The sequence below is a fragment of the Sycon ciliatum genome, chromosome 9 (assembly GCF_964019385.1).
Source record: "Sycon ciliatum chromosome 9, ocSycCili1.1, whole genome shotgun sequence".
Classification (NCBI taxonomy): domain Eukaryota; kingdom Metazoa; phylum Porifera; class Calcarea; order Leucosolenida; family Sycettidae; genus Sycon; species Sycon ciliatum.
Window position 1 is genome coordinate 28,185,206 of NC_088651.1, and position 15,204 is coordinate 28,200,409.

Below are 15,204 nucleotides of genomic sequence, written 5' to 3' on the forward strand. Positions count from 1 at the left end.
ATAAGATGAAGAAGAAGAAGCAGAACTAAGAGAGCGATATCCACTGGATTAGTACTTCTCGAGTACTAGCAAGAGTAATAATTATTAGAATGCAATGGTATTTAGTGCTAGCTCTGCATTCGCCAACAGAATTCTTGTTTCCACGGTCTTGTAAGCTTGGCTATAGTAATGCATTATTTACAGTGTTTGCCTTCGTAGCAAGCATTCATTCTGTGCTCATTACATTGTAGGTTGTTGAGAGATGGTCCGTCCTCACGTGAACGTCATGAGTACCAAACCATGCAGCGTCTCCGCTCCGCGAGTTCAATGCGTACTTAAGGCTGACCATTAATTGTCACCATAACATCAAAGTGCCGGTGAGCAGACTACAAGTTTTACAAACAAGAATTAGTCCAGTCTATTCAAAGATAAACAGCTTTGTTGATGCAATCCCCAAGGTGTTTTGGTCATGTTATCAACATTCGTCATACCAACCAAGCCTATTCTTGCTACAACTGATAATGGGAACAAGCAGGAAATACATGTAGTCTGTTCCATTGGCTAGCGTGACAAGAATGAAATCTTATTGCTCTGGATTTACTGCATGCCACTGGGGATGAATACTTCGCTTACGCATGCTTTATTCCAGGGGAACAGCTTACATGTACATGTATGTTACGAACTCTGACTCTCCAGTCGAGTCTAACCTGGGGTCGAAGTGCGCATTTCCATCCATGTGTTTCGCGGTAGCCTTTGTTCCCGTATGTCTTCTTATTTTTTATTTTTTATTAAAAAATTTATTTCTGCACCTCGTGGCATGTCAAGACAGCCAATTGAATTGAGGAGAGGGTGAGACCAACCACGGAAGAAGAGAAAAAAAGAAAATGAAGAGCACGTACACAAAGTGGAAAGGGATTAGCCACTTACAAAGCAATGGGATGCTCAGCGAGCTGTATGCAGCGGAATCTTCCAACTTGGAAGGCTCAGGTTGAGAAAGGTCCAAGAGGGGAAGGAAAGCGCAACAAAGAAGAGCACGAGCTACGCATCACGGCAACAAACAATGCGAAGGTTGCCGTGATGCGTACCTTGTGCTCTTCTTTGTTGCGCTTTCCTTCCCCTCTTGGACCTTTCCGAACCTGAGCCTTCCAAGTTGGAAGGTTGTTGGTTTGCGCCTTGGAGAAGTGTTGGAGCTAGGTGTCAGGTCGCCGAATGTCTCAATACTCCTTGTCAATTTTGTGCCATTTAGTCGCACTCGCTGACTGTATAAGATCTGGTTACGTTGGTGGACAGTTTGTCACAACTCGTAACATTTTTTCCTTTTCCTTTCTTCATCATAACTACTATGAAGTATATTGGCTTTTTTTACAGAATGCACCTCGTACTGATAGACCATAACAAAGAAAGGAGAAGAAGAAGACAAAAGAAAATAATGATCGAGACAACAAAGGAGAAAGACAGACAATGTACTAGTAGGGGCTCTCAGGGAGCCTGTGCCGGCGAGGCGGGACTAGCAACGCCGACCTAGGGTCTCGGCGTTAGCGCTATCCAGCGCACCATGGACGGGATTACGAAACACAATCATGTAAATAGTTAAGTGAGGGTGATAAGTTGGGAAATATTTTGGCATCTTTGGGAAAGGGCTACTAACAGCACATACATGTACGAGCCTTCCCTGTGTAACACGAACATTTGTAGCATCAAATGCACAGACTGTATGTCTGATGTTCGAAATTTATACTGTTACAACACCGAAGGATGTACCCAGAGTGCTGACAGTGCTCAACACCACAAAGGCAGAGCGTAATACACAACAGAACAACAAGGACAATCAAGGCTTGTTTGCTGCTACTTGTTGTTCTGTTGTGAACTGTTACAACATCAAACATCATTATGATACATTCACTGAACTTAGACAATTTACATGTACATGATGCATATTATTTTCAGGACTCCCATTTCCTGTACTTGTGAAGTAATGGCCAACCCCTTTCCTTGACCGTAGTTGAGCTCCATTCATGATAATTTTATGTGTGTGTGTGGGGGGGGTGTATGTGTGTTGTCAGCTAGTTTGGTTGGTGGGTACACTTATGCCTGATTGTGTTGGATCTGTTGCCAACGGGCTCGGCTACTTGAAGGTGTAATGTTGTACCTGCCACCTTTGTTGGTTCCAGGGTTCATATACTTTCTATTTGAAGTATACATACCTGTTAACCATGGACTGCTTCTGGCTAGATTAACTCTTGTGTAATCAATGGTGCTAGTGAGGCTTATATCAGATCCACTCTGATTTAGCCACCCATACTAGTAGTCATACTATTCGAAGTGGCTTATGCGAACACTTTTGGCTGGTTTGCATGATTTGCGTGCCCATTAATGCAGCTGCAGGCCATGCTGATGTCTACGCGAACAAGCACATAATATAATAATAATAATAATAATAATAATAATAATAATAATAATAATAATAATAATAATAATAATAATAATAATAATAATAATAATAATAATAATAATAATAATGCACTTGTCATAAGTATCCGAACGTTTTCGGTACCTTCTCATCAAGGATTATACAGGGAATGGCTCAAGTTGGAAAGACTAAAACTTATATAGCGTAAAGTTAATTAGTTAACAACACTCGTGACAAGGTGGAAAATTATCAAGTTTAGCACGACACAAAACTCGAAGGAAAATAATGATAGTGACAACAACATAGTGAGCAAATTAAGTTACATTGTTACCACCTCGACGAGGAATAACACCAAACAATTGTAGCGACAACACATTTTCTTTCTGTACGCAAAGTTCAGGATCTAACTTACGGATATACAAAGCTTCTAACACAGCCAAATGCAACGCACATCTACCACGTGACAATATTGAGAAAACATTATCACTGTACAACTCACGACAATTGGTACGGGCTGACAGATGTTGTTTGATTTACGAAGTGCGATTCCTAGCTCCATTGGGTGTTGTCTCCTCCAATGTCCCGTCATCTCGCCTCTTCGTGGCATCACCACTATCCGTCTCTTCGCGTTTCCGCGGCCTTCCACGTTTCTTGACACTAACCGTTGGTTGCGCGATACCCAGTGTCCTTTCAGCTACGTCTCCTCCATTGCGGATTTCTATTGAGCTTCTTACTCCAACTTGTCCGGTGTCCGATATTGAGGTTAGTTTTCGCGGTCTACCACGTTTTCGAATATTGACTGTTGTTGTCACTTCCGTTGTCGTTGTACGTTCGTCCTCACCAGTCCGTATTTTCACTTGGCTTCTCGTCACCCTTTCCGACGCCGACAGATCCTTTGTCAGTTTCGGTGGTTTACGTGTCGGTCTTTCACCGTCTTTTATGCTGTTCTCAGCTGGCCCGTGTCCTACACACGCAGAAGAGGACGGGCATGCAGTCACATCTTCACGGGAAGAGGAAGATCCACCGATGGACTGGACAGCACATTTTGGAGGACGGCCACGGCGAGGACGACAATCGCGCGCATCAAGCGGAACACAACTTAACGGCACATGTTGACGAATGCGTGCGCCCAGGTGCTGAAGGGTTCTACCTACATACCGATCTTCACATTGTCGGTATTGAAAGAAATAGATAAGGTTACTTTTACTAAGGGTAGGTAGAACATCCTTCTTCACACCGAACGCACGCACTGTGTTAGAAGCTTTGTATATCCGTAAGTTAGATCCTGAACTTTGCGTACAGAAAGAAAATGTGTTGTCACTACAATTGTTTGGTGTTACTCCTCGTCGAGGTGGTAACAATGTAACTTAATTTGCTCACTATGTTGTTGTCACTATTATTATTTTCCTTCGAGTTTTGTGTCGTGCTAAACTTGATAATTTTCCACCTTGTCACGAGTGTTGTTATCTAATTATCTTTACGCTATATAAGTTTTAGTCTTTCCAACTTGAGCCATTCCCTGTATAATCCTTGATGAGAAGGGACCGAAAACGTTCGGATACTTATGACAAGTGCCTTATTATGACTGGATGTGTGTTTGCGTGGATACTTGCGACCCATAACTTACCTTCGTTTTAAAGTATTATCCGCCTCCGACCTCTTTTAAAAATTATAATAATAATAATAATACTCAAGTAAGAAAGGGTTTGCTCCCCACACCAAGTTGTAGCAAGTATTACCTTCACTGGGGGCAGGGGTAACTGCAGTTGGATCCCTGGACGGATACCCTGATGCCGTCAATCCTTTTTCTGCACCTTGTCCTCACCCACTTACTGAGGTGTGGTGAGCCCATAAGTGGGATCTTTTTTAAGTCCACCCAGAGTTTTGGGGATTTCAGGGGGTGTCGGCCGTTGGGCAGTTCAAAGCCAATTGAGTCATCTTTCCAAGATTCCTTTTGAGTCTCTCTCCCCTCTCCCGGAAAGACCCACGTGACCAGTTTTGGCAGTGAGCAACAAGTACAAGTAGAGTGGATCGTGGAGCTTTCACTCCTCTCGTTTTCAGTACCTCCGGCATGTGCGGTAAAGAGACGACATTATGTTTGAAGGCATTGGCATCGCAACTGATGGAGAAGCATAGCGAGCTTGCCTACTCGGTAGTGATGGGTGAGCTTCGGAGCCTCCTGTCGTTTACCCTGCTCCGTTGGGCCATAACATGCTTCCGCGGGTGCAGGGGTTCGTATGGCCGTAGGCGAGACCACGGCTTCTTGCACCGCTGCCTGTCCAGCTCAGTGGCCTAGACGGTATTAAATGTGTTTAATTGTCTGATTTTTCTTTGTATGCGTTGCTTGCTTACTTGTAGTTAGTCTCCTGCAACCATGTTTCAACATTGTTAGTGCTTACGTTTGGTAGTTTTGTTCCCGCGAGACCGCCAACTGCCATCTTCTCAGATTTGTGTTAGGTTTCAGTTCCCGTTATGGCAACAAAGAATTGGATTGAGTTTTTTCTTCAGATTCTTGGCGTTTCGTTCATTTTTTTGTATTGAGATTTTGTGTCATAATAATTATGTAAGCACATTTGCTTTGCCCGTGCAAGAGGCTTTTCATGGACAAGTATAAGTATGTGTGTTTTTATAGCCGTGGTTGGCTATAAGAACCCTGCAATCGCCACGCAAAGCGGTCATTGGCTACCCCAGCCATGTATTGCTTGGAATAAAATACTTCGAAGTAAATAAATAAATAAGGGTGTGTGTGTGTGTGTGTGTGTGTGTGTGTGCGTGCGTGTGTGTGTGTGTGTGTGTGTGTGTGTGTGTGTGTGTGTGTGTGTGTGTGTGTGTGTGTGTGTGTGTGTTTAGGCAAAGGGGGTCGGCAAGGAAGTGGATAACCTGCCAAATGTATTGCATCATGCATGCTAATCCTCGAGGCCTTGCCACTTCATGCACATGGAACATGCTCCCAGTCCTCGGTCGGGATCTAGTCTGCAAATCAAAAAGTCAGAAACATAGATAATCCTTTCGACAAGGAAAAATAGTTTTCTTACCCCCAAAACGTGCGCACAAGACATGGACTTTTGACGTTGGCGAACACGTACACGTACCAAGATTCTTGATGAGCCTAAATCTGAATATTTCAGCGTTAAAAATTTAGTTCCGCTCCTCTCTACGAATGTGGAATATACAGCGTGTTCGTACGACACAGGCTGGCGCCAGGCGTGAGTGTACAGTACAGTACATGTACTTTGAAACTTGACTGGCATGGTTCTGCCGTCAACCTGCACCGACACCCCTACTGGTCCCTGGTCAAATGTGAGCTATCCCATGCACCAGCTCCATCACCTCCTCCCCCCCCCCCCCATCACATAGGCACTGCACATGCAAACAATCAACACCAACACTGAGCAGCTAGGGAGAGGAGAGTTATTGTAGTCAGAAAAATTAATAATTATAAAAATGATCTACGTGACTGCGACCAGCAAATGAGACAAACTTCTCCTCACAGAGTAATTACAACTTTCGATATGATTCAAGCCGGTAGAGTCACCAATAGATGACACAAAGATACTCGTTGGCTGCGTAAAAATATTCTGATAATATGATATTCCTGCTTCTCACAAAGCACTAGGTAGATTTCAGGTGCAAACAACCAGGCCTGCTGGTATTGATCATTTGAAATTCATTTCACAGCTCACGGACAGAACTATCAGCTACTTCGAAGTAAAAGAAAATAGAGCTTTTTTTTAAACAGACAGTCGATCTCGTGTTTTCATCCCTATTACATATTTCATCTTCCTGCCAAGCTGCATAGTGCGCCGTGCTCGCAAATCCGTTGGCCCCCGAGCTGCAGAGTCACGTGAGTGCTCATTGTCACTGACCATAGAGCATAGAACAAAGCAGACTCAGCGGAGGACGTTCAGGTTGGTTGTAACTCTGACTTTCCAGTGTGTAAATTATGCATACCAATAGTAGTACCTGAGCATAACCAGTCTACTAACAATGTATGTATCCGCAGTCATACACATAACCAGTCTACTAACAATGTATGTATCCGCAGTCATACACATAACCAGTCTACTAACAATGTATGTATCCGCAGTCATACACATAACCAGTCTACTAACAATGTATGTATCTGCAGTCATACACATAACCAGTCTACTAACAATGTATGTATCTGCAGTCATACACATAACCAGTCTACTAACAATGTATGTATCTGCAGTCATACACATAACCAGTCTACTAACAATGTATGTATCTGCAGTCATACACATAACCAGTCTACTAACAATGTATGTATCCGCAGTCATACACATAACCAGTCTACTAACAATGTATGTATCTGCAGTCATACACATAACCAGTCTACTAACAATGTATGTATCTGCAGTCATACACATAACCAGTCTACTAACAATGTATGTATCTGCAGTCATACACATAACCAGTCTACTAACAATGTATGTATCTGCAGTCATACACATAACCAGTCTACTAACAATGTATGTATCTGCAGTCATACACATAACCAGTCTACTAACAATGTATGTATCTGCAGTCATACACATAACCAGTCTACTAACAATGTATGTATCTGCAGTCATACACATAACCAGTCTACTAACAATGTATGTATCTGCAGTCATACACATAACCAGTCTACTAACAATGTATGTATCTGCAGTCATACACATAATCAGGTCCGGTGAAAGCAGTTATTGAGTGGTCCAGCCACACCATTGTCTCTAATACTTCGTGTATAATACGGGGGAGGGGGAGGGGGTATAATATGAATGGGGGGGGGGGGGAATAATATGGAGGGGGGGGGGGGATATAATATGGAGAGTACACATGATTTCCCTGGCAGTAAACATGGGCTGGTGGTCAAGCAGTTGAGCAGGTGATGGCCTGAGCAACCGCCCCGTTTCCACCGCCCTGACATATGTGCATGCTGTAGAGGATCATGAGTGTGGACGTGAGAACTCCGTGGAAAGATTGCGCTTCGCTGGCTTCCTCGCTGATGACGTCGCCGTTGTGCTTATCGGATTGACTCGTGCCGTCTTCACACGAGGTCTCGACGTCCCAGAATCCACCACCGTGGCTTTTCTGTTGCCCGTCTTCGATGTGGATTTGGACTTGACGGACGATGTCGGCTCCTTCTTCACGGCCGACTTCGGGGGTTCCCCCATCACAGCTGCCTTTGGGGGTTCCCCAGCGCTTGACACTGAGTGTGGCAATGAGGTGCGTAGTGTTTGTGCCAGCCCAGTGTGAGTAGCCAGCGGGCCCAAACCAGCGGAATGCCGGCGAGGAGGTGACATGGGCACGAGCACAGGAGCACGACCCAACGCTGGTACTGGGTCCGTCGCTAGTTTACCGCCGCCGACCGCAGTGCTGCTGTTGGGTAGAGATGCTGTGATGCGTTTCATTGTGCTTCTCGGTGCCTGTGTGGTCTCTCCGTGACTGTCGGAATCTTCCAGCCGAGCTATGTCGCGGGAAAACTCCTGTAGGCGTGTGAGCTGATCGGCTGTCAACGACGCATGCGAGGTGGTCACTGTAGATGGGGTAGCACTGCCTGTGGGAGTGGGTACTATGTGTACACCGTCTGTATGTGTTCCAGGGCGTACGGTACCGACTGCAGAAGGTGACGTGGACTCTCCGTTGTCCGGTAGCACAGAGAATGCCTGCCGTGTAGTCTCGCCACCTAAATCAGAGAAGAAAAACAGGAAAAAAGCGAAACGATAAACCGTAATTTTTTTACAAACGAGCCGGTAGTGGTACACGTGCTATTGTCTCTATGTCCATACGTGATGAATCCAAACGACCTGTCACATGACCATTCGCAAGAGTGACGATACATTTAAGTATATGGGAACCCAGCTAGAACACACTCTGATAAAACGTATACATGCTTAGTGGAGACATATCGATCCGGGGAAAAGAAAAAAATGTCACGGTTCGCGTGAGACTCGGCTGGAAACCGAGTTTTCCGCATCCGTAGGAACGCCACCACCCTTCAAGGATCAAGGCGCAGATGCAGCTCCTAAAGCGGTGGGAGGCGAGTAGATCAGCTCACCAGCAAGTGGTCAAAGACCGAAAATCCCATTCACTGCATCCATGTTCTCCTCCTGCCAGACCACGAGTTCCCAATTGACTGCGGGTCGCAGCACGGCAGGAAAAATCCTTCCGCTTCCAAGCAGGACTTGAACCTGGTACCCTGTTTCTCAATCATGGTCTTAGACCATCCCACTACACCTGCCTGCGATCCGGGGAAAGGGTGCAGTTTATTCATGTTCTAAGCTCGCCATGGGGCGACGCATTTTTAGAGTTCAACTGTAACTGAATACATTGGGATAGGTATTCTACATATTCATCAATTAATCTCAAACCTAGCCGGCACAGCGTGAAGTGTATGTGATGAGTTTCAACTCAACAGATACAGATACAGGACAACCTGTCATGGCGACCACTCGGAAAAGGCGACCGCCTGTCCTAGAAGACCGCTGCAACCAGGACCAAGGGATGCTATTTCCAGTCAAATGACCCTGTATAAGGAGACCACCTGGTTACAGAGACCACATTTTGAAGGTCCCTTGAGCAGTGGTCGTCTTAGACAGCTGTGTCACCGTACTCACTAGATACAGTGGGAAATTCCCCAGTGAAGGTGTAACAGAACGGGAAAATCCCTTCAGTATCAGTAGAATACTAGAATGAGAGACGGGATCTCACACTTACCGGTGGCTGCCAACCCAGATGTTGCCGTAACACTCTCTCCAACATGATGATGATGGTGGTGATGAGGGAATGCAGCAGTGTAGCGTATTGATGACGCAAGGCGAGGTAACGACGTATCCACGACCGGAGAAACATAGCAAGACTCCGGATCGACATCCGAGAAGTCGGCAGCCTTGGAATCATCTGCCACGGTAAAGGTTGATGCTGAATGCCGACTAGGGTCCCTAGCACCGATGGTATGTATGCTGGTGGCATCAGCACTGCTTGGATCCCATGATGTCATGATGGGAGGAGCAGCACCACTGGAGTGGGATGATGTCATCACATGGGCACTGGCCAAAGGGTGAGCCACTGATGATATCATGATTGGAACACTACCACTGGAGTGTGATGTCATCACATGGGGAGTCTGGGGACTAGCCACTGATGATGCCATCATTGGTGGTGACGAGGCATGGGAATCAAGTTGGCTGAGCAGTGGGCCGAGAACTTCCTTCAGCAATGACGTCACAGCATTGTACTCCGCTGCATGTTGATCCCTGCCAGTTTGGTGAGAAAGGTCGGTGAGGTGTTCAGGGGGGCCCGCTACTGGTGTAGCGTGCATCTCGGAACCGTTTGATCCTTGACGAGAAGATGGACCAGTGTTGTGTGCAGGAGGAGCTGGGTGAGCAGTGGATGGCTGTAGAAATGTGTTTGCACCGCTGTCATCCGACTAATTGGATCACACAAAAAGGATGCAGCCACAACGACGACAACAACGTCAACCCACAAAACAACGAAAGGATACTGGTAAACACACGGCATAGAATCACCTGGTCAATGTGAGACACAGTGCACATAGCCACTAAGACTACAGTACTACTCAATGAAATCCAGTCACGGCACTCAAGTACGCCATGCCGGCCGTTGCATAACCGCAGACCTGTCAACACTGGGCTGAGACATGGTACAAGGCGTAGACTTGGGTGACACGACTGGATTTCATTGACCAGCACCGTATATCTGGAGTGGAACAACTGGATGTAAAGCCTGGATGTACTCACTCTTATGTACACACATCTAGCATGGCAGTCGGCAGGTCATGAGATGTGAAGGGAAGTTTTTTTCTGGCCGAAAATGACATCTCAAACTTCCAACATGACACATTCCTCTTTCTCCTCTCTCTCTCTCTCTCTCTCTCTCTCTCTCTCTCTCTCTCTCTCTCTCTCTCTCTCTCTCTCTCTCTCTCTCTCTCTCTCTCTCTCTCTCTCTCTCTCTCTCTCTCTCTCTCTCTCTCTCTCTCTCCTCCTCTCTCTCTCTCTCTCTCTCTCTCTCTCTCTCTCTCTCTCTCTCTCTCTCTCTCTCTCTCTCTCCATCTCTCTCTCTCTCTCTCTCTCTCTCTCTCTCTCTCTCTCTCTCTCTCCATCTCTCTCTCTCTCTCTCTCTCTCTCTCTCTCTCTCTCTCTCTCTCTCTCTCTCTCTCTCTCTCTCTCTCTCTCTCTCTCTCTCTCTCTCTCTCTCTCTCTCTCTCTCTCTCTCTCTCTCTCTCTCTCTCTCTCTCTCTCTCTCTCTCTCTCTCTCTCTCTCTCTCTCTCTCTCTCTCTCTCTCTCTCTCTCTTTTCGCATGCTAGCTATTCTACAAGTACCATGTACACTAATGCATGCACCACATGAACTCAGGTGATCAATGCATGCACCACATGAACTCAGGTGATCAATGCATGCACCACATGAACTCAGGTGATCAATGCATGCACCACATGAACTCAGGTGATCAATGCATGCACCACATGAACTCAGGTGATCAATGCATGCACCACATGAACTCAGGTGATCAATGCATGCACCACATGAACTCAGGTGATCAATGCATGCACCACATGAACTCAGGTGATCAATGCATGCACCACATGAACTCAGGTGATCAATGCATGCACCACATGAACTCAGGTGATCAATGCATGCACCACATGAACTCAGGTGATCAATGCATGCACCACATGAACTCAGGTGATCAATGCATGCACCACATGAACTCAGGTGATCAATGCATGCACCACATGAACTCAGGTGATCAATGCATGCACCACATGAACTCAGGTGATCAATGCATGCTTAGCAGGTGATCAATGCATGCTTAGCAAGATAGTGCCAACAACAATTTACAGTACAAAAGTATAACTGTCACGCGTACCTTAACTGCAATTCCTCCAGAATTGCTCATAGTAACATTGGTGCCTGCTGTGGTTGCTGTGGCTGTGTTGGCCCTGGGTGAAGTTTGCAGAACATGTTCCAGATAGCTGAGAAGATCGTTCTGCCGACTCTGATGTGCCTGAAGCCTCTCCACAAACGATGAACTGACCGTGGACCTAGAGTGGAAAGAAAACATTGAGAAAACACACTAAATGATTGTATTGAAGGCCAGTCACAACCTCACTATATACGCGGGCACAGGCATGGGCACATCACCTGAAGAATTCAAAGAATAGATCATGTCACGTCAGTCCACTGTAATTTGTAGAGGAATATCATGTTATGCCGTTCTCAATTATTGATACACACAAGCAGACAAACAAGTTGTAATCCACAAACCAAACAAATTTATACCAATCATTTTCTTTCCTTCTTTTTTTCTTCTCTTGCCATGGCTGGCTAACGCCCCCTCCTTTGCATTGGCTTCTGCCATTGGACGGTGAAATAAAACGAGAGAGCTTGGAAGCTCAGGGCCCTACGCTATGCTTTTTTGCCTTGATGACCTAGACAAAAAAAGCATAGGGATGTTATAAATTCTGATAAATTTCTACTTTTTGTTTTTAGACATAACCTGGGATTCGAACCCGCACTGTCGCCCTGCATGCATTCCCCGATACACTTCGCATACATACTAATTCTTCCAAGTTGCTTCACGTTATGATCTTGTATTTGAAAGCCCTATTTGAATATGCATTGTGGCCAGCCGTCTTTGATTGTACGGTACGGTACGGGACAGGGACGAGACAGGTACGGTCGAGGGTAATACGACACCATCTACCGCCTTGATGACGGCAAAAAAAGAATAGGGATGTTATAAATTTTTCAATTCTCCTCTTTTTTCAGGCATTACCTGGGATTCGAACCCGCACTATCGCCCTACATGCATTCCCCCATACACTTCGCATTCATACTCATTCTTCCAAGTTGCTTCACTTTATGATCTTGCGTTTGAAAGCCCTATTTGAATAGTGCGGCCTGCTGTATGTAGCCAGCTGTGTTTGATGGTACGGTACGGTACGGGACAGATACGGGATAGCGCCAGGCGTGACACAAACACACAAACACCAAATTAAAGCTGTGTGGACCCTGGCTATGCAGAAGACGTTACTGAAGTAACGTCTTCTGCATAGCTACGGGAATAAAATAAAATAATGATGATGGGATGTCAGAAGCAACGACTCCCCACAGAATCTGCACAGAGATACACCACTGCTCGCAGAATTGTTACTTTCAAGTTTGCAATCGCCCGTTTACTGTCAACCTTGTAGTTCAAACTACACACATACCAACACACCGCCGCGTACATTCTACACCGGGGGCAATCTTACATTTCCATGGCATCAGATGACTCGCCATCCACCGTCCTATCACCACTGCCGGCACCATCACTCTCATTCTCACTACTGGCATGATGCTCGAATGCTGAGTTGGTATGCGGTGCCAATACCGTACGTGATGAGCTGGTAGCGAGAGAGGTGGTAGTCGCTGCAGCTCCATCTCCACTGCAGCGTGGTATAAGTGCAGCATTATCCAGGACACGTGGCGTATTGCACTGTGAAGTTTGGCTAGGGTGGTGAATGCTGCTTTGCTGTTCGGCGGAAAGAGGTTGAGCGCCGCCACTGCCGACTGCGGGCCCAGTCTGGGCTGTCTCAGCGTCACCACCACCAGCACCACCAGCACCACCACCACCACCAGCACTAGCTCTGTACGCTTGGCCGTTAATACGAGAGAGAAGCAGAGCGAGCTGTTCTTTTGCACGACGCTCGCGGACATCACCGGTGCTGCTTGGCAGAGCGGCCGATTGAACAGACGAAGGATGAGCACTGCTTTGACTAATACCGCCTCTAGTTTGTACTTTGCTGTATCGATCAGACAAAGCCACGATTGGTGATTGCTGGAGACTAGCCGTGCCTCTGACAGGTGCGTGCGAACTGCTGGAGTCTGCCTGTCGGTGGGGTGAGCCTGTCGGTGTACGACCTTCCATAGCATGCCCCGAATGGATGGCGACAGTGGACACGGGAGCTTGGTGAAGGCCAGAGCGCCATGAAGGACCCGTTGGCGTGGCGATATTCCGTGCCGTTGTGGCGCGAGCATCAGGCGCAGAGGATGCATTGCCTGGGCGTTGAGTTGCAATTTGGTCAGCGATTGTTGCTTCGTTGCTCACTTGCTGCAGTGAGCCAGGTGCTAGTGCGTCGGCCATAGACATAGTCACAGCGACGCGTTGCTCGCTCACACCTGCAGCAGGCAAAGGATCCGAGATGCCCAGATGCTGCTCAGCGTGTGCTGTGGGTGCAGCGTGCATTGACGTGTCCAGCTTGGAGTCTGACGCACTCAGAATCTGGATGACATCATCGCATTGCTTGCGCAGCATCTCCTGTAGTTCCACGCTGAGCAATGATCTGGGCACAAGGACACACGGGTACAGAACCAAACTGAAATGAACTTCCATAATTATACTGGTAAACGAGGTGAAATGTGAAAAATTTCCGTCTGTCAAAACGGGTGAATGGCTGTATACATACACTGTCTTGCACATAACGACTTCAAAATTTAACAAATCGTTTAAATCCGTTTGTAAGACCGCTAACTTTAACGAACACTTCATTCTAACGACTTGAAAGTCGTTAGAAAGTCGTTAGAATGAAGTGTTCGTTAAAATCGGCGGTCTTACAGTACACAAGAAAGGAAGGAAACAAACGGCATTTGGCTGAATGTCCGAGTTTAACAGTTTAAGTGATCATCAGACAGCAACTGCTGGAGTTGCTGTCTGATGAACAGTACAATCATGAAGCTCAGACTTACAGCAAAATGCTTTGTTTCCTTCCTTTTACGCGCACAAGGCTCTGCATCTCGGTACATCTAACACTGCCATGAGCAACCAAAACTCTCCCTGAGTGTACCCCCATGCGTGTACGTCCCATGGCTCTCTCTCTCTCTCTCTCTCTCTCTCTCTCTCTCTCTCTCTCTCTCTCGATCCAGTCAAACTAAATTTACCCATCCGTAGGAACACTACCACAATCGCAGATCAAGTCGCAGATGCAGCTCCTCAAGCAATAGGAGCTACAGTGAAGCCTGTCCAAGACGACCGTTCAAGGGACAATCAAAGTGTGGTCTCTGTAACCAGGTGGTCTAGTTATCCAGGGTCATTGTACTGGAAATAGCATCCCTTGGCTCTGGCTGCAGTGGTCTTCTAGGACAGGTGGCCGCCGTATCCGAGTGGTCGTCGTGACAGGTTTTACTGTATATCAAATAGTTTGGTAGAACTTATCAGGATTGCCTTTCTGTTTTACATCCAACACAACCCTACCAAGTAAGAATTTGACAGGAAGCAGGAAAGAGCAGCGGCAAAAAATGGCAGCTCGTACACTTCGCGCCAGCGCAAGGCTGAGGATGTGTTGACATGCAATAACTCAAACTTGCTCCATTGCGCCCCCCCCCCCCCCCCCCCCGAGACAGCAGTGATAGCAATGTTTGCACTACCCGGTATTACTAGATCATTATAGCACACATGTGAACGAGAAGAAGGAACATAAGTCCATACTTTTCTTGTGCAATGTTCTGTTTAGCCGTCATCTCCGCTTGTAATGCCTTCTGCGCTGTCAGTAGCCTGCAGAGTACAGATAAACACATGCATACACAGACATACGCATGCACACACACACACACACACACACATACACACACACACACACACACACACACACACACACACACTACTACTACTACTGTAGCTTGGCTGCCACAAGGGCCACACCACTCCGAAAGGAGCCAGAGTCATTGTCAGGAGCAGAAACGGAGATGACGACTCAGGTCACTCTGTCGACGGAACTGACGGCTGCAGCGAGAACAGCGAACACCAT

General features: G+C 46.6%; 1 protein-coding gene across 1 annotated transcript in view; it reads right to left on the reverse strand.

Moving 5' to 3' along the window:
• Window positions 1-6,366: 6,366 nt before the first annotated feature.
• The window catches only part of LOC135825182 (mucin-2-like), a 30,836-nt gene continuing 21,998 nt past the window's right edge, over window positions 6,367-15,204 (reverse strand). Inside the window, exons 18-22 of the mRNA XM_065337911.1 lie at window positions 14,886-14,951; window positions 12,673-13,743; window positions 11,286-11,460; window positions 9,113-9,824; window positions 6,367-8,081 (exon numbers count right to left, since the gene is read on the reverse strand). Of these exons, the coding sequence (XP_065193983.1) occupies window positions 7,342-8,081; window positions 9,113-9,824; window positions 11,286-11,460; window positions 12,673-13,743; window positions 14,886-14,951 (2,764 nt within the window). The 3' untranslated portion in view covers window positions 6,367-7,341. The remainder of the gene's footprint in view (window positions 8,082-9,112; window positions 9,825-11,285; window positions 11,461-12,672; window positions 13,744-14,885; window positions 14,952-15,204) is intronic.